The 26,811-nt window shown below is 53.4% G+C and overlaps 1 protein-coding gene across 1 annotated transcript in view; it reads right to left on the reverse strand.

Moving 5' to 3' along the window:
* Positions 1-26,575, reverse strand: part of MICU3 (Mitochondrial calcium uptake 3) — a 128,727-nt gene extending 102,152 nt beyond the window's left edge. The window contains exons 1-2 of the mRNA XM_029111832.1: positions 26,408-26,575; positions 13,883-14,036 (exon numbers count right to left, since the gene is read on the reverse strand). Coding sequence (XP_028967665.1) covers positions 13,883-14,036; positions 26,408-26,575 — 322 coding nt within the window. The remainder of the gene's footprint in view (positions 1-13,882; positions 14,037-26,407) is intronic.
* Between the last annotated feature and the right edge of the window lie 236 nt (positions 26,576-26,811).

Consider the following 26,811-nt stretch of genomic DNA (forward strand, 5'->3'; position numbering starts at 1 on the left):
ATATCTCATTCAGAAAATACGGGCGCTAACCCTACGCGGTCGACGCAAATTGCGCGTTGAAAGAGGTGACTTTAGTTCCGCTTGATTTGCGAGCCTCTTGCACCGTGAAAGACAGAGATGGCCACAACGGTATGTTGTGAGGTGATTGAGGCCTTTGAGCGAAGGGGCGCGGTGAGCATTATTCGAGTTCCCGCTCAACAGAGTGTGTGTTCGCCACCGCAATCAATGGAGTGTGTCCTGGACCGATGAATCAAGACGAGCCCGTTCGCTAAGCGATGCAGCGTAGACCGCGTATTCTGTTGGAGAAAGGAGAGGACGTCCCTCCAGGCAACTTCACTCACCGTGAGGAATACAGAAGAAGACAGGGCTCCAATACACCACAAGCAGTAAGAAAAATGAAAGCAGCTGGAAGTGTTGCGGCCATTGATGGGTAGAAAAGGTTCCAGGAAAGAATCAGAACTTTCTCGTATCGCTCTGCGGGCCTCCTCCTACTGGGAACTCTCGGCGGCACAATAGACCATCACATGGACCAGAAGAGATGAGAGCATCCCCCCTTCCATTGAGCATCACAAAAGTTTTTTTTATATTGACGTTCGCTCGTATCCCATCTGACCACTCTCAACTGATGTTCCAGGCCGTCTTCTTTTTCTCCGGCGAATAACGAAGGCTGCGCATACCGGGGAGCGGAAAGTGAATGAACGGCAAACTTCAGCCCGGATCCTTATATCCGTATAATTAAGTCATTCAATTAAAATTGGTTGCGGAGCAGCTATGGGACCAGCGCAACTCTTCATTCTTTATTCCCAGGAGATTCGTTCCCCTCTCGCTATTCGATACTCTCCTCACAGCTCCATTTCGATTTCAGAAATTTCCAGAAAAAAAATTTTGGGCGGGTTTGGTTGGGAACCAAACCTATTCCCACGTGAACCACGTTCGGACGAGTAGATCTGACAATCGGATACGGAAGATTAGAAAGAATAGAACTGGTCTCAGTATTATTAATCAAATCGGTATATTGTATATTCAAGTAGCCGGGCCCAGCGTCGCGTTGCTGCCGCATGGAATAGGTTGAGTGAAGTGTATGATGAGCATGATGAATGATGATGAACTTATTGGTGTAATGATAGAGCGTAGATTTTTCGTCGTTGTTCCGTCCGTATCCGCGTCAAATTCATTGATTTCCCCGTCTACCATCCCGTCTTTGCAGACGTCCCTTTGCGCGTTCCTTCCCCAGTCTCCCTCCCCGTCTCTTTTCCCGTCCCATCTCCCGTTCGTTCCTTCCGGCTTTCGTATGAGAGCCTTGGTATCATGATTCAAAGGAAAATTTTTGATCTTGAGCCGTCCGTTCCTGCATCCTTCCTCTCGTTTACTCTCCCGTTCCGTATCTCAATTTTTCCCCGTAATTCTTCCCATTATCTCTCCCACCCCTTCCCCTTTCCTTTTCTCGACCCTTGTTCCGTTCCTTAGGACGTGTCATGCCGCCCGTGTTTGCGTCAAATTTTCCGTTCATTTTCCCTTGTAACTCTCAGACTGCGCAAGTTTCCAGACAATCGGTCCAGCGGTCTGGACGCGCATCGAGGAGAAACAAAGCCACAAACACTTTACTTTATATATTAGATTAGATTTAGGATGACGGCTTCGGTGAAAACCGTCAGCATCGGTCGATGATAGCTAAAGTAAGACATATGATTTATCGTTTTCTGGTGGGGTTTCTGGTGGGGGGGGTGGTGAGCGCGGGGTACTTATGGAACGAGTCTCCGGGCTTTCTTTGATTGATGAGGGTGAAGTATGGTTTGATGTGGGGTCGAACGGAGACGGAGACAGAGATTCACCATCTTCACTGTCGTTCATTCCAACAGCATAAATATGGCCAGAGACGTTTTCGAAGGTTATTCGAGCATGTAGAAGAGGGGCTGGAACGAATGCGGAGTTACTCGCCGTCGTCTGCTCTGGGCTCTTTTCAAATCTTGCGCGTCTTGGGCACAGAAGTCTTTCAGTGGCGGAGGTCATGGAATCGTTCTTGAGCAGGTGTTTGCCTCCTGGGGAGAGAGTTCTTCGGAGGCAATGATAATAGATATGAGTATTCCATGCAGTGGAGGTGAGTTTTTCACTGGGTGGTGCCTGTCGTCACATCCGTTCCCTTTTCCGTAACGGTGTTTACACAAGTGTCCTTATAGACGTGGTTCACGTCAAAAACAGAATTTTGATACTCTCTTCTTTTCTAGATGGGTATATATCGGTCGAGGACCCAGTGCGATTCCTTCGTCCCTCCTAAAGCGAGTTTTCGTTCGGAAGAGTTGAATCAGCAACCAGATCATATAGTCTTGCTCCCCCCTTCGGTCCACGTTCTCGGAGGGTAGCCAGGGTAACCTTAACTCGACTGCCGTCGAGCATGATGCGGGCGCATTCCGAGAAGCGGAAGCTGGCTTCCCCGGTTCAGACCCGGATTCCCCTGCTGGAGATTACCCTGTTCCCGCGGCATAGGGGATAAGTGTCTACTCCGTCGCTCCAGATCCCATAGGACTTGAGCTGATTCCCGGGGTCTTTGTTTTACTCTCGTCTGGGTGGTTCTTATTTGGTGAATCTGTTCGGCCCGAGTTCCCAGATCTGTTTGAGGGAGCCCTAGACTAGCAGTATAGCCGCAGAGGCTCTGGATCAGATATCTTGTCTAAAATAGATATCACTACGCGACCTTGCTGGTGCGAGATGGAGATTACGGGAGTATAACTTCGATCCAATCCTCACCCAACCAAGTCTCACCATATTGCGTCTCCTACTCCTTCCAGAACGTCTCGAAGTATACTATAGAAATCGGCCACGGGGACTGGAAAGGTCATCTTCGTCCTTGCATACGGTGGTGGTCATACGTGGCGGCCCCAATCTACTCCGAGGTCGCCGTCCCGCAGTTCGCAGATTGTCCATCGCGCGAGACGGGAGATCCGATTTCGCCGAGGGGATTAGTAACAGCCTCCAGGCTGATCTAATTAGTCCGTCAAACGATCACGATCGAGCCCAGAGTTACCCGCGGTTCGAGCTGAGAATGCCGCTGAAAAATTCCGCTTGCGCTCTCACGGAGAACCGTCGTGATGAACTTCTTCATTGAATAGAATGAAACCCCATACAGTGGGATAAGGGAACTGTTCAGAGCCGCGTTGTCTAACGAGACGCCCTGATGTTCCAGACCCAATTCAATTTGTACCCGACACAACAATTCTTGACACGAGCGTGCGAGAACAGATCCTTCGTGCAGCGATGCAGGATGTTTATCCAGCACCCTGGAAGCGTCGAGAGGCCTCGAGAAAACCGTCAGCTCCTTCCTTAAGCGAATTGAAATCGAGATCTAACCCTCTCTTAGTTGTACAAAAAGCTGATTGATGGAGCTCGAATGCTTCTTCGTGTTGCGGAACGTGGAGCTTCATGCGCTGATCTCCGGAACAGAGACATTGTTTCTGGCGATAGAGCCGTAATGCATACAATGGAATGTCCAGCCGAGCGACATAGGCGGCTCCTCGTGGCCCTGATGAATGTCGCGCACGTTCATCGGTCTCCCTTGAGCCCCGCTGTCTTCTAACGCCTTTCTTTCTCTCTGGGGTCTCCATCTAACACTGGATTGGATGGTCCGTGAATGGTGTAAACGACGACGCTTAGTGTTTGAAGGTGTTTTCTCCATGGCATGATAAGCGGCAAGCGTCCGAAAGGAATCCGATGGCTTTTTTCAGCCGTAAGTGAAGAATACTCGAGAGCTCTCTACGTGGACGCTCTTGAGAGGACCGCTTGAGTTTTTCTCCGGCCGGGAAGAAATGATATGGCACCTCCTGAATATCGCTTCGGTCCTAATTCGGAGCTCTCCATGAGCCATGAGACAACATGCCGCATCAGGGGCATCTTCGGAGGCGACAACGTTCCTCGGATTGGGGAAAAATCGCGGCCAGCCGGCTCGGCAAACATTTCTGCGACAACTTATCCCGGAGCTTCACTTCCGGGAGATCCAACGGATCGGGAACGAGTCTCCCTCAGAGATGAGCTCGTCAGCAAGCTACGCTTCCGACCTCGCTCTGCGGTAATCCTGCTCATTGATACCAGCCCGATGGATCTCACTCTCCTCGGCTAGAGCTCGATCTCTCCAAACCCGGCTCAACGCTGTCGAAAGGGCATGAGAAACGCTTCCCGAATGACGGCAAAGTCAGACTCTCCCGGCGGAGCGAAAAACACGCGAAAGTGACTCAGGCTTCCTCGAGAATTCGCGGAATTCTGCTCGACGGGAATCCGAGGACCAACCAGCCGTAACGAGGACGTGACAGGCTCAAAGACGAGGAGTCAGTGGGATTTGTCCTGTGACTGATCATGAGCACCACTCTCGAATTGAGCTCGTTCCTCCGTTCACTTTGCAAAAGGTTCCCTCAGAAAGAGTCTTCACTGAAAACCTCCGACCCTGACGGGATTATGGGGTCGCGGCCCGCATAAATGACCGGGCTGCGTTATCAGCATAATGCGTAATCATGGCTCCGTGCAACGATTTCATTCTTGCGAGGGAGGCCGGCCGATTAGCGAGTAGCTTCGCGGAGGCTCTCAATCGATCGAGCCAAAAAACAATTATTTGGCCCGAGCCCGAATTCTCACTCTTCAGCGACGCAGGTTCCGCGCATCCTCGATATTCCTAATCCTCCGCGTTCCTGGGCACGCTTACATCGTCAAGCCCGCAAAGAGCTTTCCTGTATAGGCAATGCGAATCTATATGAGATACCGATAAAAACGAGCGTCTCAATCGGGATTCTGCGTGCCTTGGCGATGCGAGGAGCTTCATCTGAATAGAAAATGAGAAAGTAAGCCAAGGGGAAAAACGACAGAAAATCGCTGTGACTGGGAAGGAATGAAGAACGCTACGCTTGCATAGCGACAAAAAAGGCGTTCGGAAAATAATTCAAGGATGACATACACCAAACGGTCTCCCGCCGAGCTGGCCAGACGAACATGAGAGAGGCAGGACCGCTGCAACGTTACGAGCAGCGACGCATGAAATTCCTTGCGGTTTCCCTATCTCTCGCTCTGCGGGCTTATCCTTTATACCCCGGGACACGGGCGAGTGCGCTCGAGCCTTCTAGGGGAATGTCGAAAACGTAGTCTCCACCTGGCGTTTCGGACGCTGGTCGAACACTTGGTGTCGTCCCGGCCAGCAGAGACCTTGTCCGACAGGTTTTGAGCTCAATTTTCTCTCGGCTCGACGGAGCAGCAAACCCTTTTCCGATTCTCAAGAGACGTCGCCGTGCCGCCTTTGTCTTCCGCCTCTTTCTTCGCTGCTCTATTCCACAAAAAAACGCCCCTTTGACGGGGAATTCTCTCCGCGAAAGTTTGCCCAATTCTACTCGCATCCTCGCGACGAGGCTTGTCGCAGACGTTCTCTTTCCCAACGGCTCTAAAGCGGCTCTTAAGTGCCTCTCCGGGCCGTCGCAACGTTTTCGTAGCTGTGATGACCCTCTTCCATTCGATCTTTCTACCTGCTTCATTCATCACATCAATCTCTCCCCTCAAGCATACACCAGAAATGCCCTGATTGTTCATCGGGAGCCGAAGGTTCGGGATCGAGTTTTTCTAGAAGTCATCGACGCGAACCTTCATACGGGAGAGAGGGAGAACGCGGGTCCAGTCTCAGGCTGCGATGTTCCGCCGCGCAAGGGCCTGAGGTGATGCTGTATTTGACGCAGCTTCTAATAATTCAAAAACTCTCACTCTGAGGTCGGGATCTCATGTCTGTCCGTCCTGAACAGTGCTTATTATCGTGTTCAGTAGCGTCACGGAAGACTAATTGGATCTCGCACTCACACGCAGCCGGAGCCGTCCTCCGACACCACCACGCTCCCTCGGTGCCTGGATGGGCTGGGCGGCGACAGCGACCTAAAGGGCGGAATAAACCTCGAAAACTGCTCCCTGACAATTTTCGCGGGGCGCTCGCCCCTCTTGAGCATGCGAGAGGCGCCGCCGAGACCTTTTTTTCTGATTCGAGTCGAGAGGTGTTTTCCGCTTCTTGATTTCAACTTGCGGCCGTCTGAAATATTCTCGAGACGTTCCAGAGCGCTCCACGTGACCCATGGAGGGATCTGTCGCACAATTTGCGTGCGAGCTCCGCTCCGGTGTCCGAGTTTTCAATTTTCCGCGAATACGAATGGAAGGCACATGAACACCTGTGGTAGAATGTTGTTCTTCGATACGGAGCTCGAAGATGCTCTTAGAGGCACGGGGACGGGTCTGAGGGGCAGCGGCAAGCAACACCGTAGCAGATGTCGAACGAGTACGTGTGAGGCTGAACCCCGGTGTGTGACGGCGGCGTGACATCAAATTACGTTCCGGAACGCTGCCAACGGGTCTGCGAACCACTCGGACTGACTGAGAGTCTCGAGCCAGCGACAGGAAGCACTTCTGCGAGTTTGCGGACCACTCGGAACGGTCGCCCACAAACCATGTTCCGCGCTCTCCAATGCGACGCTTCATCTGCTCTCGGATCCGCTGAGTCGCCGCGTCGCCGCCCTTCTATGCGCGACATGCGTTAATTTCCACGGGGAAAAAAAATCTGGGGAATTTCTCAGCGGATTATTGAGCGGAGGATTTGAAGACCGGAAGCGCTATCGCGCGCTGCGCAATATGCGCCCACAGGGCTATTCGAGACCCCCGTAGAAGAGTCTTTTGCGGCAGCAGTCGCAATATGCGCGCTGGGAGACCTCGCAGACGTCTCCGCATCGCAGCCGCCGCGCCGCCAGCTCCTTATTATTACTGTGACTGCGGAGAATTTCGCCGCTCGTTGTGAAGATGTCGGCATCTGGCTCGGGAAAATTGAGAGTTTTCGCTTCTCGGGCATGTCACCGGCTTGATCCTGCAGGCCCAAGACAAACATCGAGGACCTCTACTTTCCTGCCTTGCGCCGACCCATCTGCTACTTCTGCCTTTCTTATTTAGGCGTCTGGCGGTGGTAAACTCGTTTAGTGAGACCAACTTTCCTTTAGGCTTTCGCTCCGAGAAAGAGTTTCGCCAGAGTGAGTCGTTAGCCGGCTTACGGCTCGGTCGCGGGGTTCTCCTGCCCATGCAAAGGGGAAAAGTCTCCCGCCAGGCATCCGCCTTGCGGGGGGCTCCGGGGTCTTCCCCCGAGAATTGGATGAGCGACAGTTCCTGCGCGTCTCCGGTCGTGCAGGTCCATTTCGTTCACCGATTCGGTCGAGTCTGTACTCCGACGTCGAAGCAAGTTCCCGGCGTCGCGTTCCTCATCGCTAGAATCCCCCATCGAGTAAGTGATTTATGAGTCCGCACAATCACTCAGAGCTCTTCTGCATTTCCGAACGTCGATTTTTCCGTCGTCTCGCCCGGCCCAAAGTATCTCGTCAAGAGCTGCGTCCTCTTTTCCGGCGGCGCGAATTGTTCATTGACAGCGACCCGCTCGGTAGGGATCGTGCCGTTTGGGACCGGTGGCTTTGTCCGGCGACCGACAACGCGCAGACGTGTAATAAATATTCGACGAGGCCGCCTGGCCCGCAGAGAAGGACATCGGAGAGGCCAGTGAAACAGACTCTTTATCGGATCTCGGTCGTTGCGTATCGGAGAAGAGGAGCGAAGAAGAGAGAGATATCACAGGTCGTCATTCCGCGAGGAAATTTACAGCCCGGATTTGATCAGCGGAGGGTGAAAGGAGAAACGAATCAAATAGTAGCCATGTATTGGATTCGGGTCTCCTCTTATGGATTTCCTCGTGGTGGCAAAACACGATATTAGATTGCACGAGGCAGGGACGGAGAGCTCAATACTCTCCGCTCTCCGTCCTGCGAGAGGGCTGACGCGGTTGGGACGAAGAATTTTAGATTGCGAAAGGAGTGCGCGTGTACATGTCTGCGCTCTTGTCCATTCCTCTGCCGGAGTAGTCTTGGGGCCTTGGGGTCTAGACCTTGGGGCCTTGGGGTCTAGGCCTTGGGGCCACCCATAGAACTGTTATTCTACGGCTCTCGTAAGTTTCAGCCCCAGTGGAACGAATTGGAATAGCCGTCGGCTCTCACCACGGACTATTCGACTCCACGGCATCTCGTATTTTCGGCTGTTGGAACTGCTGGATTCCGATGAGGTCGCATCGCACGATCTGACCACGATCTTACGGCTCTCGAAATCACCGAGATGTTGAGGCGGACGCTGTTCCTCAGTCAGATGAGTCGTTAAGCGAAGTTCGGACCAGCGGAAACTTTCCCCGGATTTCCGACTGTCTAAACGAATGATTCCAATCGTGGTAGCTTTCCTTGGATGGAGCTGCGAGCGATCGTTCAGGTGGCAGGCACTAGGCTCGGAGAACAACGGAGCGACACGGAAAACGTCTGAGGCATGTCTTTTCGGTGCCCGTGCTCCGACCTCGGCGACCGACCGTCTCTGCTTGTTCTGTCGCTGGGTAATTGAATTTGTAATCCTATCGGAACGGCTACATCCGTTCGCGTCGCTTCGACTTCCAGTTTGTTTGTCCTTGTGCTATATCTGCTTGTCGTTTATTCACCTCGTTCACGATTTCAAAGACTCCGGCTTGAATATAATGGTATTGGCTCCCGAAGCTCGTCCATCGAAACACATTCTATTCAGAGCCCGACAATGAGATCAAGATTGCCTGCATTCCCCGAGGAGCATGGAAGACAGTCCCATCCGCTCTGAGTGGATCCTCCAGGTGAACTGCAGTCAGGAGGACTAAAGCTCCTGGCTCTGGAGAACCGCACGTTCTACGCGCCTGGGGCGCTCCTGATTTCGAACGAGGCACAGTTTGATGAGCCTAATCCGAACGCTCTCATATTTAATTCTTCGAATGAATAATTGATCTATCCACTCAACGCTTGCACAGGATGCAGACCACTACGAATGGAACCTGTCCCGGTGTCGGATAGGCTTCCTGCATAGGATATCCAGATCGACTCTACTTTCGTATCGAAACATCGTTCTGCTCGTCTCTCACCGAGTACAGAGTCGCACCGAGCCGCTGCGTATCGTACGCGTCCCCGGCTCACTCAGGCTCTGTGAGCTTCGTGAAAGAATATTGCCATGCCCAAATCGATCCGGATGATGGATCTCTGGACTCCCGAGGAAAAAACGACGCGAGCTGCGTATGGGTGCGGGAAGCGCTTCATTTGTCTGCGAGTCGACCACTCTCAAGGAGCCCGCAGAAAAATCAGTTGGGAAACTTGAGCCGTCCGCCCCTTGCTCCCGTCAGACGACGCACCCCGTTCGCGGCAGCGCTGAAGAATTTTCGGCGAGGGAGATTATCTCATCTCAAACTGGGGAACTTCTCAGTCGGACGACTAGAGCTCGGATCTATGCTTCCCTGACTGAGAGGTGCCATAGAGTGTTCGGATCTATGGGATCGGAACGCAGTCTCACGGGACTCTCCTGTCATTGGACCGCCAGCTCACTAAAGGAGAAAATTGGTCCGAGCTCATTGGCGGGAACAGCTTGCGACGTGGACGCAGCAGCCGAAAAATCACTTGCTCTTGCGAATAAACACGCATGGTGAAGAGTCCTCGGACACGGAGTTCGCGCTCGCTCAGGTCGCGCTGCAGGCGGATGGGCCGGCAGAACGGGATACGGCTCCGATTTTGGAAGGCGGTGAAAAACTCGCCAGACGTTTGATATCACAGGCTCGACTGGAGTGGCCTCAGCGGAAGCAGGAATCCAGACCACGTACTCGAGTACGCTGGAGGTCCACTCGGCAGAATGAAGATTGATTTTCGATTTCGAGGATTTACTCCCAAGTTTCAAGATCGGAGAAACCGGGCTGTTTCCAATGGATAAGATACGGAAAGAGGAAGAGAGCACCGTAATAGACATCGGAGTTCAGAAGAGGGTTCAGACATCGATAAAACTGCTTCGAGAGATTTTTGAATTACGGATCGGATTCGTTTCCTCCCTTTGGAGCCGTTGGTGGAGCAGATGTCGCGGCGACGTCTCCTGGGTGTGTCAACCTATTGGGACAGAGATATTCCCAATATGTTGCTCCTGTTGAGAGCTAGGTTAAGAACACGAGCCACGCGCGGAGTTCTCCGACTTTCGACTCCTCTCCTTGTCATTCCAGAATCCTCTATGAGGCATGTCTTCTGTGCCATTGACGGGAACTTTTGGCTTCCTGCCAAAGGACATGCTCCTGCTGTATTCGTCCTCCTCCGACGAGTTCGTGGACCGTCCTGACGCGAAGCGCTCAAGGGAGAGGACTCGCGGAGAAAAACGTGATGTTGAAATGTTGTTCGTATCGGCCTCGGACTCGGTACAATGCCGCCTGCGAGCTTGTCTCCCGTCGTGTCGCTGGGTTTTCCCTTTCTTTTCACAAAAATACGAATGAATGTCGCCCCTACCGACGGGACGTCAGCTGCCGCCCCTGCCAACGGGATAATAGCTGCCCCCCCTACCGACGTCGGCGTCGGTCGCTGCGCCGCGCCGATTCTCGCATTCAATCTCGGGTGTGATCCAAATTGATGAAGGGGAAGGAAGTAATAATCGGGTAATTGATTATAATTAATTAATTCCCTTCCGCTGTTGCTCCCGGTGGTCTGTGGCGTCATGGAGCGCGGTCGTCGTGACCCGTAGCGATTCCGAGTGGCGTGAGGAACCGTCATCCGAAGGATGCGTTATCGGAATCAAGCTCTCAACAGAAAGGATTCTGTCGACAGATATCCCGCCATTTTCATCTCTAAACAACAGCCATCACCGACTGTGAGCACAACTGAAGCTCGGAAAGCACAATTCTCTTTCCCGGCAACATCGTTTCTGTAGGGCTTCCTTCCCTCATTCTCTCCGCGGTCCGAATTCTCCGTTCAACCCTCATTCTCCTCGGACCGGCCCGCACTGTGTGACCATGAGGAGGGGGGCCGGGAAATGATTCAATTACGTAAGATCCTTGCCGGGCCTACCAAGACTCTCCGCAATATAGTGGAGGCTGACGAGTCCGGAGGGGATTTCTCGCAGACGCGCCCGTTTGCGAGCCTCCTCTGGAGCGAATAGCTCGAGTTCCACTTTCCGCGACCACAGAGTACAGCTGTTTGCTCGTCACTAAACTCTCTCATAGCACAGCGTAGTTCCATTCGAGCCCTCGGGCTAGAGTACTAGACAGCCCCTCGCACGCTGTGATCGGAAGAGTCTCATCATTTTTTCGATTCTCCCCTTCTCGGACATATTGCGATGTCACGAGAATGGATGACTTCGATGTCACTTCGTTGTGTCTCAGTTTTCGCGAGATCCGCAGGAGACTCTCCCATATCTCCGCTCCCGAGGGCGTCGACTTCTTCGCTCAAGATTCGTCGTAGTTCGCTGAATCGTATTCCGAACGGCAAGTCTCGGATCGATTCCCTGCATTCGGGCTAAATTCTCTCCACCGTCGTTCGGCGGCTTTTTTCTTCATGAGGAACGGCGGCTGTTCTCAGGAGCATGGAACACACCGACGCGCACGAGGTTTGCGAGGGTGCCATCGAGCGACCGCTGTGCTATGATCACCCATTGATCGAACTTTGCTCCGGGCGCGATCCTTCAAAAAGGACAGAACTCGCTCGCCACGCCGACTTTCTAAAGTCTGAAGGCTCTGCAGTTCTACCCGTGAGAGCTTCCAATCATGACCGTGACGTCGTTGCCATCAATCCCGCCGGAGATTAATCCGGGAGTCTGCGACCATTCATGGAAGTTCGTTCAGAGCTCTCGGGAGGGGTTCTTTCTGTGGGGCCGAAAAATCGTCCGCTCGCTCTCGCGCCCTGTTGTTGGCTGCGTAAAGCCCATATGTTGCACGGTACAGGAAACACTAAGCAGACCGATAGACCGGTACGGCCACGGTGTCTGTGGTCGTAGGTGCGTGCTTCACAGCGAGTCTGTCTGCGGGCTGTTTGTCGGCAGGTCGTACGGTTACAGTTCGCTTGAAACGATATCAACTTTGCGATATCGAACGGAGAACCGATAGCCCGAGGCTTATCCTTCTGCTGCAGCCAAAAGTCTTCCGGAAGACTGCCCCCGTCTACTTTTAAGAGAAAATTGAATTCTACAGGAAGCCGACTCTTGTCGGCTTGACTCTTCGCTAACGAACTCCTCCGTCCACCGTTCCCGCGAGAGCGAAAAAAAATTCCTGAGACCTAAAATTCCGGAGACCTAACTCGGATCGTCCTCTGATCCGAGTAGTTTGTGAAATGTCCCTGGAGACGCTCGTTGTCTTGCCAATCTCGCGGAATACGATAGAGATGGGCGGAACGAGCGTAGTTATTATCGTTATCATCAACGGCGTATTTTCGGAATGTCGAGTATTTTTGTGCGTGAGCGAGACAATCAGTACGCGTCGATCCTTTCCGGATGATGAGGCCACATGCCTGAAGTCAATGCATGGGGAATGCGTGTTCCTTCGACGATCATTCGTATGATGTTCTCTTTGTTTATGCGCCTCATCGCCCTGAAAGGCCCTCCGTCAGGGACAAAGGCAAAACGCCGTATGATTTCGCGGAAAAATCTCCCGACGGAATTCCTCGGGTCGCGATACGCTGCCCTATAGAGTCGATATTCCACCGCTTCGTCATCGAGGAAACTTAACGAACCTGGAGTTTATGAATGCATGTATGTTCATGCATTTCCGCCACGCCGCGCCGTAGTTCGATCTGAATATCCTTGAGCTGATTCATGAAGTAAAAGCTCGACGTTCCGCGCCATCAGTCAAGATATTGCCTCGACGAGCGTATTGAAACTGGTTCTCAGGTGCATGATTGGAACGAGCCTGCATATCCTCCGGCAACAAGCAAAGAGGATCAACGCTCCCTCCTGTTCGAGCGGCGTGTTTCGGCGTGGGCCGAAAATTTCGCCAATGGCAATCTAAGGAATGAAGTGGCGACGTGTATCGCTCGTTCGGCTGGAGAACTTTGAAACATGTTGTCCTCTTGACCACTCCACACGCATGATAGCTCGATCTGCAGGGGAAGAAGTTCCGAGAACAAGCTTAGCCCCAGAAGGGCATCGGAGCATGTCAGCTCTCTTGCTGCTTGCTGGAATGAGCCTTGTTCCGAGAGCGACGCTCCTTGTACAACCTCTCACTCAGAATGTCGTTGCCCTTCTTACGGTACGGGTCCAACGAGAATGGAGAGCTCTTCCAGGGACTAGAAAGTCGAAGGAGAACTCTGATTGCGGGGGCTTCTCTGTCCGAAATGTCATTGTCGTCGATAAAGGCGGCGACTCGATACCGGGGGGACTCTCCGATTTCTCCGTTGTGCACTCTTAGGTTCTGATTTGATCTTCGGAATCTCCTGATGGGAAGCCCCAGGCGTCCATGCGCTGATGATTTCTCCCTAGAGTCCCTTGATGCTCCATGGAATCGACCTGATCGAGGATGAGACAAGCATGTCCCATGGGCGTATCAGAAAACTCGATGGGTTATCCCGCATGCGGGACGCATTGTCTGCGACTGATAGTTTTGAGTCGGAATCCCTCCCCCCCCCATCCGACACACACGTCAGCCGACGAGGGTAAGCCTATTTACACGGATTCGTTTTCATGGAAGCTCCGCGCCGTGCATCCCGATCGAACTTCGGTGACCGTGTCACCAGCGATGATTGGCCGTTTGAGCCCTTCCCCGAACACGGCTCCAATCGACAGCCATCGGTGCTGGACTCAGCTGCGTTGAGGAGGAGTTGAGGGAAGGTCCCAGCGGAACATATCGGACTTCCTCCGGTACCCCATGACCCCGAACCTTGGGCCGCTCGAACGACTTCTTACAGCCTTACGGTGGGAGGGCGGTTTGACATCAGAACAGATTTTTCTCGGCCTTATATCTGCATGGTACGGAACGAACTGGGAAGTACATATGTGGAGATCGATAGGAGCTCCCCTTATAAGTAGACTCAGCTGAACCGATATATGTACTCACGTCGAGGATCCAGATCTGTGACCGAGTCCAAGAAATCCTGGGGCGTCATAAAAAGTTGACCTTCGAATTCCACGGATGCGAACCTTATGAATCTCCGTTCCCGGGGCGTCAGATTGAGTGGTTCCGCTCCCTCGTTATCAACCGGTGAATCATACTGGAAGAAAAGAAAGTTTTCCCTATGAGATCAGAGCCTCTCGACGGGGAAGTACTCGAGACCTACCGCTGGAGCTGAATGATCCCTATCGCGAACTCATACGTTCCCTAGAATCCCTCTACGTAGGATTTTCCAAGCAGTCAGCCGGAACTCCCGAACTTGCTCCGGAACACTCCACCACCGATATAGACCTTCCCGCCAGGAAACCAATTGAAAGGTCTTTTCATTTGGAAGTTCCTTATTCTCCTATATGTCGAGATCCCGAACCTCATAGCGGAGTTTTTTTTCCCGCTCCACGAGGGCCCCACAACGTCCTCAAGACCTCCATGTCCCTCTCCACGCTGTGGGGAGGAGATGAGCGATTAACGCCGTAGGTTTCCTAAGAGTCCATAAAACAAGCTGCTCGCCGGAATTCCCGAGCTGTGCTCGGTCGGCTTGGCGCCTTCGCGGTCGCCCTTGTACTCGTTAAGGCTAATGACATCTCATTCCGTTTTCTCAACTCCGGGTTCTCGTGTAAACTCAGCGGTTCCGAGCGCCGCAATCAAACCCTTCGCCAGTGCGATCACGGGGGCTACTAAAAGTATTTTTGTCGTCGACCATTCCAGGGATGCGCGGCTCGATTTGAGCATTCGAGCTTGTCTCCTCCGTCTCAAAGGAGTTTGGTTCACGAACTTTTCCACCCTCGTTCAGGCGGTCGTCACTGTCGCCGCTTTCGTCGTTTTTCTCGCCGCCTGCTGCTGGAGAATTCCTCATCGTCGCCGACAAGGGAAACAGCGGCATCCTCTTTCTCTCGGAGTAGATATACCTTTCCTGTTGAAACCCAACACCGAGTGATGCTTACACTCCGCTGTTTGTCGTCGACGTCGTCGTGAATTTTACTCGCCTTCTCGGACTCTTGCCGTTCCCGAATGTGGCTGTTTTGTGTGGCTTCCTGCCTTTTTCTATCGACCGGTGCGGTCTCAAGCGAGTCGGCCGTTCCGCCGACCGAGACCGTTAACGGAACCCCAGCAGCCGCCGCCGCCGTGCCAGCGGCGAGCGAGGCCGCCGCCCCGAACGGTGGCGCCGACCCCACAACTCCGAGCGGAATATCCGTGGATGGCAACGGTGCAACGACCGAAACACCGACGCTCGTAGAACCTCTGGCGAACTTGACGGCCGTCAACGGTTCCTCGGTCGAACTCTCATGCGTGGCGCGAACGGACGGCCGTAACGTGGTTATTGTGTGGCTGCAAAGTGATGAGTTCAAGGTGTTGTTCTATGGATCGAGCCGAGTCGCCGAGGACAAGCGCCTGTCGGTGAGACTTTTGGTTGAGGACGGAAAGACCGAATCGACGCTCCGGATAAGCCCCGTTCTAGACATCGACCAAAGTAAATATATTTGTCGGCTTCCGCGCAAAGAGAAGATCTACACCGAATCCATGTATCTCACTGTCGTTGCTGAGGAGCCCGACGCAAACACGACATCATCGTACACGGACCCATCGGAGCAAATAACCACCACGAAAGAGCAATCTCCTCCCACGTCGCCACCGATGATGGAGCATCCATCGTCGGAAACAACTGTCCAATCAGAGACCACAGCTCAGCCCGCTGTCGGTGAATCGAGTACAACGAACCCGGACGTGACCGTGACCTCGAGATAGTAATTTTCGTGGCTTCCATAGCGACTTCCAAGCCCTAACTCCCTGTCTTCATTCCTCTAAGTTTCTCGCTCTCTCTCTCTGGGAATCTCCCGCGTGACTTCCTCCGTTTAGGAGCGACGACCACGTGAAACTGTATCTATCCGCATCTTTTGAGTCAGCACACATCAGCTGGAATCTCAAATCGAAGTCTGATAACTGTGTTCAACTTGTGGCCCGCGAGACCTAACGACGGGATATGGTCGAAAAACGCCTGCGCTAAGGAAACTCGCTCCGCTCCGGATACTGCACCCAGCAGTGAGCCTTCCGCGAATACCGCTGACTGACATCCGGGGAAAAAAACAAGCTCCGCTCCCCTCACGGTTGTGTTTTGTGTTTGGCTACGTCAAGTAACGCGCGATGCTCTCATCAGGGGCTCGTATTACGTTTTGTCTATAGCGGTCAGATTAGATAAGTTCCATTATGCTCATTCGAAACAATTCCGAAAGCAATAAAAATTGAAACCGTTTGCGTGTACGTTTCGTGTATCACAGAAGCCCAGCCGGAAACTCCGCGAGCGGGAGACTGCCCGCCTGCTCGCTGAGAAGACATCGCATCCGATGCGTCAGTATGAGTGGCCTCGCACCCTGAAAGTATTTTCTCGGAGCATTAGCGGTCCGAGTTCCGAGCGAGCAGGGAGTTTCCCTCGCCGTATGGATCAAGATAGAGCGGGCATAATTGTTTCAACTGCGCTGCTCGCTGCCCGAAACCGGGAATAGAATCAAAATGACTCGAAGAAAAAAATGGAGTGCAGGTACGCTGGAGGACGATTCCAGGACGCGGCCGACTTAATGAAACTCGGCCTGAGCGAATCGTGAAAGACGGAACTCTCAATGGAAACTCTCGCTTGCTCCGTTGCTCTCGAACCGAGGACAGGAACCGACAGCCTCCCTCGTTCTCTTATTTTCCCTATACACACGCGGACACGATATTCCTCTTTTCGGTTGGAGATGGAGAGCGAAGTCTGCGCTTCTCGATATCTGACAGACACCTGCACTGCCAGTGGCTAATAATAATAATCAGCTAATCGCTGTCGAGTAGCTCAGCTGGTCTGTGAATCCAACTCGATGGGATCTCGTCGAGAGACATTGTTATAGCTTCCGCAGTTCTTCCCTCGAGATAAAAGATTCTTCCCTCGGCGAATAAGTGAGTGGACGGCCGAGCTGGGCTTTATCATCGAGCGGAGACCATTCAGCGTTGAGCCTGCGAGGCGGCTAGATTGTCGTCGCATATGCGATTACCGCGGCGAGACCCACAATAACGGCCGGTGCACCTAGCTACCCACGTATGAGCGACAGCCTCTCCCATACAACGAGCAGTTCGCCTGTATCGGCCGAAGAGCGAACTCGTCACGCAGCTAGTTGTTTCTCGCTGCTTTGTCGCCCGTGCAATAGAACAATATGTATGGAGGTAGTCGTTCCGTCGATGGAGTTGTCTCTCGGACGGACTCGGATGTCTCTTGACACACCGATCTCAATACGAATCGCGGATGATTCCGCACCCAGGAGGATGGCATCCATGCGTCTCCCCTTCCATTTGTTATTCCGTCCGCTCGCCGCCGTTCCCGTCACCTTTTGTTTTTTTTCTCTCCAGCCTCTTCTCTCAACCCTTCTCATTCACTACGTCAGTCGCCCTCCGACAACGAATAACTCACAGGAGAGAATTCTGTGGGGAAATAGAGTCAGCATCACGCGTCGTCCGGTGGAAAAGCGGCGACACCGACGAAAGGCATTGTCATGCTTCTGTAGGCTTCCCTCCGAGCGATCTTCTGTTGCCGAAAACGCTTCTGTATGCGTGTCGTTCGAGGGAGGATATTCCGGAAAGACGGTCACCTATGCCTGAAAAACATACAGAGCGACAGAATCCAACGATGAGCCGAGGGAGGCGACAAGTTCGAGGCATCGTCGATGCAGGATGATGTTCAGCAAGAGCGCACACGCCCGCAGGAGGATCTTAGGAAACATATGTGGGTAGCCTCATCTGACCGCTGGAAGCAGAAACAACGGTTCCAACTCCCAACTCGATGCAGGAACTCTTTGCGCGGGTGATTGAGAGGCAGAGCAACAAGTGTGAATAATTCCGAGGCGTTTCAATGAGCTGAATAAGGAAATCAGGAAAGCCCGGTGCGCTCGTTCGGAGAGGACATACCTCATGTAGAGTGCTACGGGCTCATTCGTCGGCTGCCGCCGGCCGGAAAGGAGCCGTACATTCGGGCCAGCGGCTGCTTTCGAAGATTCTCCTCGAGAAGCCTCAGAGGGAGCGTCGTTCTGCCGCTTATACTCCCGGGCGACGTAAATAACGGTTTCAAGAACGAGAGCAGAATGCTTTCACAACTTGTTCTATGGAAGCTACGCTCGAGCTACCGTAACTAGATGGCACTGGCTGGGAGCAGCAACGCGTATCCAATAGCCCCCCGATGGGAGGACGGCGCTGAAAGCGGCAACAAAGACAAGACCAAAAAAAATCTCTCCCGGGACGGCCGTCCAGCCCTTCATGTTACGTCTGAGAGAGTCATTATTCAAATCCCTCGTCCTGCTTAATGACGGCAACCACCGAGGGCGTTCGAGGAACGAATTTCTCGTGAGGTCCCGCTCCGTAAACCGTCCCAGTAAAAACTTTCGCCTACCCGCGGATACTGCGGGAAATCCGGGAGCTCACCCACTGGGCGAAGCGAGGAGCTTCCTCCTCGCCGTTTCGTCTCGCGAGTCGGGACGACTTTACCACCGATGTCCCGGTGTTTTCGGAGCAATTTAATCGCAGAGCCCCCGGACGCGATGGGAATTTCCTCCCGAGAACAGTCATTCACGTGTCGGATTTGGCTGTCCCTGTGAGTAGCGAGCTTGACGTGCCTCGAGTATCTATAATGGAGCTCTATGGGACGATTTCCTCGTGATTATCCAGAGCTTGGAACCCGGCCGCCCCACAGCAAGTCCCGACATTCTAATCCACTCAGAATATGGGTTGTTGGAGAAAAATGAGCGGGAAACTGAAAAGCAACCCAACGCGGAGCGGTTCGCCATGTCGCCGTAATAGATAATGCGGCTGTGGAGCTCTCCTTGGTGAAATATGGAACACTTTGCATATGGCGAAGCAGAGACACAGGCGTAGACAGGGGACGAGCAGAACAGCGGAGCGAAGACGCTACGCTGTTCACGCGGGAGTTTTACGGTATATCCACGGCCGTTGTTCGACCGCGGACCCTGCGCTCGTGGGCGGCCTGCAGGGGGTGCCGGCGGTTATGTATGACAGCAGTAAAAGTTCAGGGGCCGTCTGAGGGCAGAAGAAGAATCATGGTCTCGAAAACCCTCAGTGATTGCGAGGATCGCCAGAGACCCACCTACAATCACAGCTGATACTATCGCTCAAATGATATTGCGCCGGAAATCCGGGAATGTGGAATCTGGATATTTATTATGAGCCGGCGTGACGAAAAAAGAAACTCCCAGCGAATGAGCGATATGAGTCATTCTGAGTCACCGGACGAGCTACAGTTGACACGCCAAAGAGTGCAACAACTCGGCTGCTCGCTCAGAGCGAGTTTCCCTGTTCATTCTTGTCCGACCCCGTTCGTTGCCCTGGATGCGGCGGTGTACCAATACGATGCGGTCGGTCGAGGTGCGATGATCTTTGAAGACTTCCCGCCGTTCAAGAGAGCAAGACAAATGAAAAGTCCCGCCTTGCTCGGGCCAAAGATGTGAGCTCCTGGCCTAGATAGATCCGTAGACATGGCCACGGAAGATCCGTTTCAGGAGCCCGTTTCGAAGCTTGCGGAGAGACCTCTAAAGGTCTACCGCCGCAGCGCGGGATTCGATCGTTTGCTGTATCGAAGCTTAAACGTACAATACTTCAGCCGTCGACTCTACGATGGCTGTTGGCTATTCGCAAGGCGGAGTGATCTGGTGGAACTGTCCAGAGAAATATTTCACTTCCGCATCGATCGGCATTGGATTTCTCCCATCGCGTGTCGAATGCCGGGACAGCTGAGCGGGGGTTTGGCGATGAGAATATTCACCGTAGCCTCGTTTCCGGAACAAGGTTGTGATTTTCGAACGGACAGTTCGAACAGTCGAGCATTCTAAGATCGTGCGTCCCGAATCGTCACAAGGGGACCGTCAGGCTCTCTCGCAAAATAAGTCCCGTTCTTACTTCTCGATTAACGACGGGAGCTAAATGGGCCGCAGTGGCATTTGCCTAATTGCGAACGAATTCCTCCCGCGGTGACCTTTCGCTCCGAGACTGAAACATCCGTCGTGCCGCAGGCGATGAAAAATGCTTTGGAGTAACGCTTCCCCAGACATTCGAACGCAGACAGCCGATTGGAAAAGTCTTCCTTCCGTTCGGCGCCCCTACAAGCGAGAGACAATGGTAAGCTCCACTGAGCGTCCCGTCCCTACCACCAAGTATTATTGTCCTGCCGCCAACCGAGGATCCTCTGTACCTCCCTGTCGACGGGCTTGGGAAGTTTTTATTCCGAGGAGCGTCGGGCCCCGAGCCGGAAGTCCAAGTAATCACAAAAACCATCGGAGGCATTGGGTTGCTTGAAGCCCGAACGGTCGCATTGCCTCCGGATAATTCAGCGAAACGTTTCTTGGGAACAGGAACCTCAATTCGTCGGCGCTGTAGTCGGCGGTCTCAGAATGAGGATTCGCTGAACGGTGAGAGGAAACGTTTTTTTTCTGAGGAGAGTTCGGAAGCTAGACTCGAGCCGCAGAAATTGCTTGCCAGCGTTCTAAATGAAGACTTCTATGGGGAAGCGACAGCTGTCCTCCGATTCATGCGCGGCAGTCTGTTTCCGTGCGGTCGGTGCACTCCCTTTCGGGCCCTGGAGGCCTGACGGTCAGAGCTTTGAAAAGTCTGATGGGAGAACATTCTATCCATATTTCCGCCGACGTGTCTTTAACTATGCGTCGGCAGAGCGTGACGGCGACGGCACCATTCCGTTAACAGACATCTCGGTGATAGCGTCGGAACCCCGTGAGTTCGCGGCCCCCTATCAGGTGAGGAGCTACCTATCTCAATAGATTTCGGGCTCATGCATCCGTCTTCCTTATACAAGCGTGAGATTCGCTCCACGCGAGTCTTCTTGCATTTCGAGCACCGAGGCCTCTTCCGTTCGGCACGCGCGGATGTGGATGTGACAGTCTGGCCTCTTCCACGCTGCGAGGTGGAGCAAAGCGGAACGAGTATCTAATAAGAGAAAGAAAGTTCCCATGCAAATGCCGGCACGAGGCAAAAGCGCTGCCTCGTGTTTAGTTCCCGATGAACGTGAGTACGCGTGAGCGAAGCTCCGATGGGAACATAGACTCGGACTAGGTATTGATCGTTCATTTTCCGGAATTTAAAAACCCTTGTATCGTTTGCTTCCTCCCCGTCACTGCGAAAAGACCTGAATAGAAGACGAAAGATGCTGAACTCACGAGCCCGACGCTGGTGGACTGAGTTCCTCATCCTCTGTATATACAGAAAGCGAACACTGCTCCCCGGTGACGTTTCAGTCACAGCTATCCCGCCCTCTCAGAACGTTCCCTCGGAAAGACCATTCCTGGGAATCGCTCGGTGGTCAGCCGACCCAGTCGACAGCCGGCCTGGCGGGCTGTTTGCTCGCTATCGGGTTTGATTGCTCAGCGATCGAGAGCGGAACGAATCAAGGAAGGACTGAAAGCGTATCCATCTTCGAAACGTGCGCGCCAGCTCCAGGGTGCGGAGTTTTGTGAGGAACGTGGGAAACTTCCAAAACACAAATAACTCGTTTGAGTCAAGCGGCGAATTCTCAGAGACTCCCAGCATTCCATATATTGTGCCCGATAAGCTAGCTGGAATCTCTTGCTCAGCCTGAAGGGATTCCGGCGCTCCACGATATCTCTCAACTCAATCTGAATTCTCAGAATGAAAAAAAGGGAAGCCGGAGACATTCCCAGGCAAGTGTCGACAGGAAGTTTCTCGAGAACGGAGAGATTGCCATCGTCAATGACCAATACCCTTCAAAATTAAATTAAATTCGAAAGAGTCGACTGAGTGCGTCATCAAATTCTGCATTTCGCCGAGCTGATCATTGGTATGGCTTAGAGATTTCGGCGATTTTGGAGTGAAATGTCGCTCTCTGACGATTCGTTCCACTCGAGATTGGTTGAATCGCTCTGAATTATTCATGGATTCCACGTTGCTCTTTGCCCGGCTTTTTGCGCGTTCTTGTTCCTGCTCATCTTCTCGCGTACGAGACTCGGAAACAGATCACGTTCTCTCGATCCGCTCTCAAAAACGCAGTACTCAAAGACTCGCTATTTGTTCCCGTATGGCTCCTGTCCCGTGTCTCGGACGAAGTCTCCGGGCTCCGAGAGGATCGTCGTTCCGACGCGACGGCTTGCCTCCTGAACACTCCACCATGATCTCAATTTCCTTCAATCTGACGCAATATTCTTCCTGGAGATTGGTCTCACAATGCCTGACAGTCTGCGCGCGGCAGAGGCACGTCTCGGTCGACATGGGCTTGCCGGAGTTCGAACTGAGCCTCGAGAGACAACTGATGTGCTCTGGAACCTTCGCTGTAGAGTCGCCAGCGACATCCTCTTGTCACGAGGGGTGGAAAACAGCATCTCGGTTTTCGAAGACTCCTTCCCGATTGAGCTGCGACCCTCCGCGAATTTCCTCTCGACTCTATCGGGGGAGGGAGGGCTGTCCGGTCTGGTTGCAGATCACGGGCGATACCGAAATAACGATGGGTCGATATCGGTCAAGCGTTCGGAGAGAATCGTATTTAGGGATCGTTCGGGACAGAGCTGGAAAAAGGATTCTTGACGTTGCGATGAAAAATGCCTGCTGATAGGATTACGTTCGCGATCGTGACAACACGCATGGACGGAACGGAATCCTCCGCAGGGCACAATCATTTGCGTGACCTCATCTTTCCGCTCTGTGAGTGTCCCTTCGCCACATAGCGGACACACTCGGACACGCGCTCGGAGAGGGGGCGTTAGACGACGCACTAAGGCCACAGACGGGTGTGGTTCGATAGCGTTCTGAATTGGGGGAGGAGAGGAGAAAGAGTGCCGATGGGACAGCCTGTAGGGAAAAGGGGATAAACGGACATGCGAACGGAACGTCGTACGCTCCGTCCCCCCGAGGCAGAAAGCACGGATCGCGTCAGAGACAGCGGTCGACAGTGACCGTCCGGCCGGCGGCTCGATGGAGTGTCAAACTGCAGCTAGCAGCGGCCGTCGTAGCTCCCGAGCGTGCGTTCGCTTCTCCTTCCGTTACAATATCGAAAAAGACGCTTCATCCGATTGCGGAAGCGAGCGGCTGACAAGGAACTCCGGGAGGTGGATGAACGCTCGCAAGCACGACCGAGCGGGTGAGCTGCGCCTTCTCACGGCGAGATCTTCCGCGGAATCAGTGCAGATCTGGCAGCTCGAATGCATCGTTATGGCCTGCACTTTTGCCCGGGAAAAGCGACTCCTGGTCGGTCATAAACAAAGCGACGTGATTGCGCCTCCGCGATGATGGCGCATTGCACTCGGGGCCACGGCAGCGAAGATCATTACTCGACAATGACTTCTACGTTATTCTTTCTTGCGCCACGGGAACAACAAGCGACAACAAGGCGACCTGTCCGCCCTGCTGAGCTTGGAAGGCGAGTACGTAGGTACGAACCGCAATGTTGGAGGTGGCGACAGCATCTGTGTGCAGCCACCGAATATCTATCTCCGCATCCCACTGGAAGGCCACCGCTGGCGTTTTCGTCCACGCAAGACAACCGAGGGCTGTTCCGGAAATGACACGGTAGGGCCCAGACAAACACTCTCCTCTCCCCCCGATTCCCGTTGAAAGGAGTGACTGTCTGGAGTCTGGAGGACAGGCGATACGATCGCGGAGGTTTTCTATTTTTCTCTTCCGTCCAAATGGAGGTGTAATGTTTCCCTCCCCTGCTCATGTTTGACCTTGCCGACGGAAGCGCCTTGACATTGCAAGTTCTGTACGCGCCAGTTCGTATCTGGTAACCGTTCGAGATGACGCGATCCGAATCGCTTCGGCACGCCCGAGGCTGGCTGCCTGGACAGAGAGCCGTGTGACGAACCCATCTGTCCGCCCGCCCACACGCCCGCTCGCCGTTCGCTCAATGATTCGAGGATGGTAATCTCCTACTGGTAGCCTTCCAGTCAGAGATTCTGTCGCCGTCGCCCAACCGGTCTCGAATCGGTGGGCCTAATCTGAGGAGGTCGTCGACTTGGTTCGATCACCGCTTTCTCGGTTATCCATCTCCTTAGCGGAAGCGTGAATGCTCCACTCGATCAGGATGGCTCAATCCGCGCTTGTCATCACCGGCCGTAGGCCACCTGAAGCGCAGGACCATTTCACGGCTCGTTCGCTCCAAAGCGACCGAAAAAAAACCGCAGGGATCGATGGTAGGCGTGGTTCCGCAATGATAGAAAGGGGGTAACTGGCAAACTTGACGGTCCTTGGAGCGGAGACTCCCATGCGGACCCGAAACTCCGCGGGATTAGAAGAAAACCGCGAGCGAACGCGACGCGAAGTCTCCGTTTCTCAACAAGTCAGTCTACCGGGGGAGTATGCTGCTCAACTCGACGTAATACAACAATGAATTGTTGGTGTTCCGGCGCGTGCGAGCTCGGACTCCTTATCGCGCTTATCGTGTCAGCTGCAATGTGATTGTAATTCGGGTGGAGTCGCACGCTACAGAACGAGCATTTGCTGTGTTTGCCGTTTCACATGATGAAGCCTGCCGCGCGGGGCATGAGGCGACTAAGGCCTGACTGAGGCGACTGAGGCCCGACTGGGGCCGGAATCGGCTCGGCTGGAATTCTGACAGGATCTCACGGTTCGGTGACCTGGGCGAACCCGGCCCTGGACTCCAGGCGACGTGCAGAGGGGCGGAGACCGCTCCAAAGGCTCGGAATCTATGTCGGAGACACAAGACCGCAGTCTCGGGGCTGTGCGAGTGTTCCGGGCTGAGTTTTCGATGAGGAGAGGACCCGGCTCATACGGCCACGAACTGTGAAGTACCGGACGTCGGCAGCTCGTTCAATAGCGGCCGTGAGCTTACCTCAAGCCAATCGGCCTTGACAGAGAACACCTCACGCGCGATGCTGGTCAACTAGAACTAGGAGCGGAAGCTTTTAGTCGAATGATCTACTTGCCTCGGGCTCGATGATTCTTTATCCGACCCTGCACTAAATCCATCCACAGCACTCCGTGAGATCAGCCTTGGGAGACTTCATCGAAAGACTCCGGCCTCCTCTCCCGGAGAGCCATGCTCCGGGTCGGAGGACAGAAAATCGCTACGAATAGGCATATACGGAGCTCCCGTAAAGCGAATTTCTAGCAGAAACCGCGCGGCAGGACCCTTTCACGCGGAGAACTTCGTGCATCCAGCCTCTACAACTTTCCGGGAATCGGGAATTCTAAATGGCGAATCCCGGCGACGCGGCTTGTCTAACGCGGGATGGTCTCGCGAACCGGAAGTTCCACGAGAGGGCAGTCCGTTTCACGAGAGCGTTTTTTTCTAGGCGCGAGTTTATTTTCCTGCGAAATACTCTGCGTATAGACAGTTCGTGACATGGAGAGAGAGTTCCTTACGCGGGAGGTTATCCTTCATTCATCATTGGATGGTACACACGAGATTCCCATCGGATTCTCAATCGAATCATCCTGAGATTTCCCTAACATAGCTTCCAATTTGGATGAGTGCTCCGGGATGTTCCCGCAGTGACTGCTCCTATGCAGCCAGTTGTCTGGTCTAGACTATTCTCATACGTGTATCCACACCGCAGCGGAAATACCGACCGAGGAAGTGAGGATTCCGTCTGTCAGTGTCAGCAGAACAGCGTCAAGATCACCAACACGTGAATTAGGCCTCAACCTTTATATCATCTCCGCAAATGAGCTCGGAGCAACTCTCAGTCGCAGGAACAGTGTTACTCCATTAAGACAACATTGATACGGAGACCCTGATAGAAGTGCGCTATCAATGATTCTCGTAATGGCATCTAGACGCGTTTACCGTTCAGCTTCCGACCGCTCGACTCGGCCGACAGCAAGTATTCCGTATGGAGAACATCCCCAGGAATGGGAATTCTTGATCTATCGAAATCTCTTGGCCCTATCGATTTAGACATGTATGTGGTGGAGATCCTTCGAGACTAGGTCTACATGACCATTCGGAGGAAAGGAGCCGCCCTGCGTACGCCGGCGCCGCGTGCCGTCCCTGCGCGGATTATCCCGATTTATGTCGTGCTCTTGTTCCTCATCATCGATTTCCTGGATATCCTTCTCTTGAATCCCGCATGCTGGCCACAATCGGGAATCTTTAGTTTTCGGATTCCATCCCATTCATCGGAGGTTCTACGATGCGGTATCGTGCAAGATTGATAGACGAGTAAGGTCCACGCGAGAGAGACAGTCAGAGATTCCTTCTGATCGGAACATGCGAGAAATTCCGCGGGAGACAGGATCGAGTGTTGAGATTGGCTTCTGCGCTCTCTCGTTCGGCTAGAGCACCAGAAGAACTCTCCTCGAATCGATCCCGTCTCTCGAGGCATCACGTGTCTACTTCGCTCATGGTGAGCTCTTTCCCCATGTTGCGTCGTGGTCTTTATGATACGGACCGCCTCAGTCCGGATGATCTCGGTCCTTTGATATATTCCCTGTGTCTATGCCGTCATCTGAGATGCTACTCACGAATTCTGATTGGACTTCCTTGACTTCTTTGACGAGGAACTTCGTAATCACGTATCCAGCGCTAATGCAGCCTACGGTGAAAGCCACCGGCGCCCAGACTTGCTTTCGATCCCACCGGGCGTTCGGGTCGGGTCTGTCGATATACTCCACTCGAATCTTAGGGCCCATGGCTCTAGACGGAAGCGAGGTCGCCGATCTCACTAGTTGTCGAATCGTTAGCATTTTTCGTAAAGCTCGCGACATTGTTGTGATCGATAATGCTGCCGCCGCTATTGCTGCTGCAGCTGCAGCCGCGCGGAAAGTTGTTGTTGTCTGTCCACTCGAAACACGTGTCGCCAAAGGTCGTCGGCGATGTTCTTGTTTCTTTCCGAGTTTGTTGCTGTCGTTGTAGCTTTCGAAGACAA

This window comes from Galendromus occidentalis, unplaced genomic scaffold (assembly GCF_000255335.2).
Source record: "Galendromus occidentalis unplaced genomic scaffold, Mocc_1.1 scf7180000077471, whole genome shotgun sequence".
Lineage (NCBI taxonomy): Eukaryota > Metazoa > Arthropoda > Arachnida > Mesostigmata > Phytoseiidae > Galendromus > Galendromus occidentalis.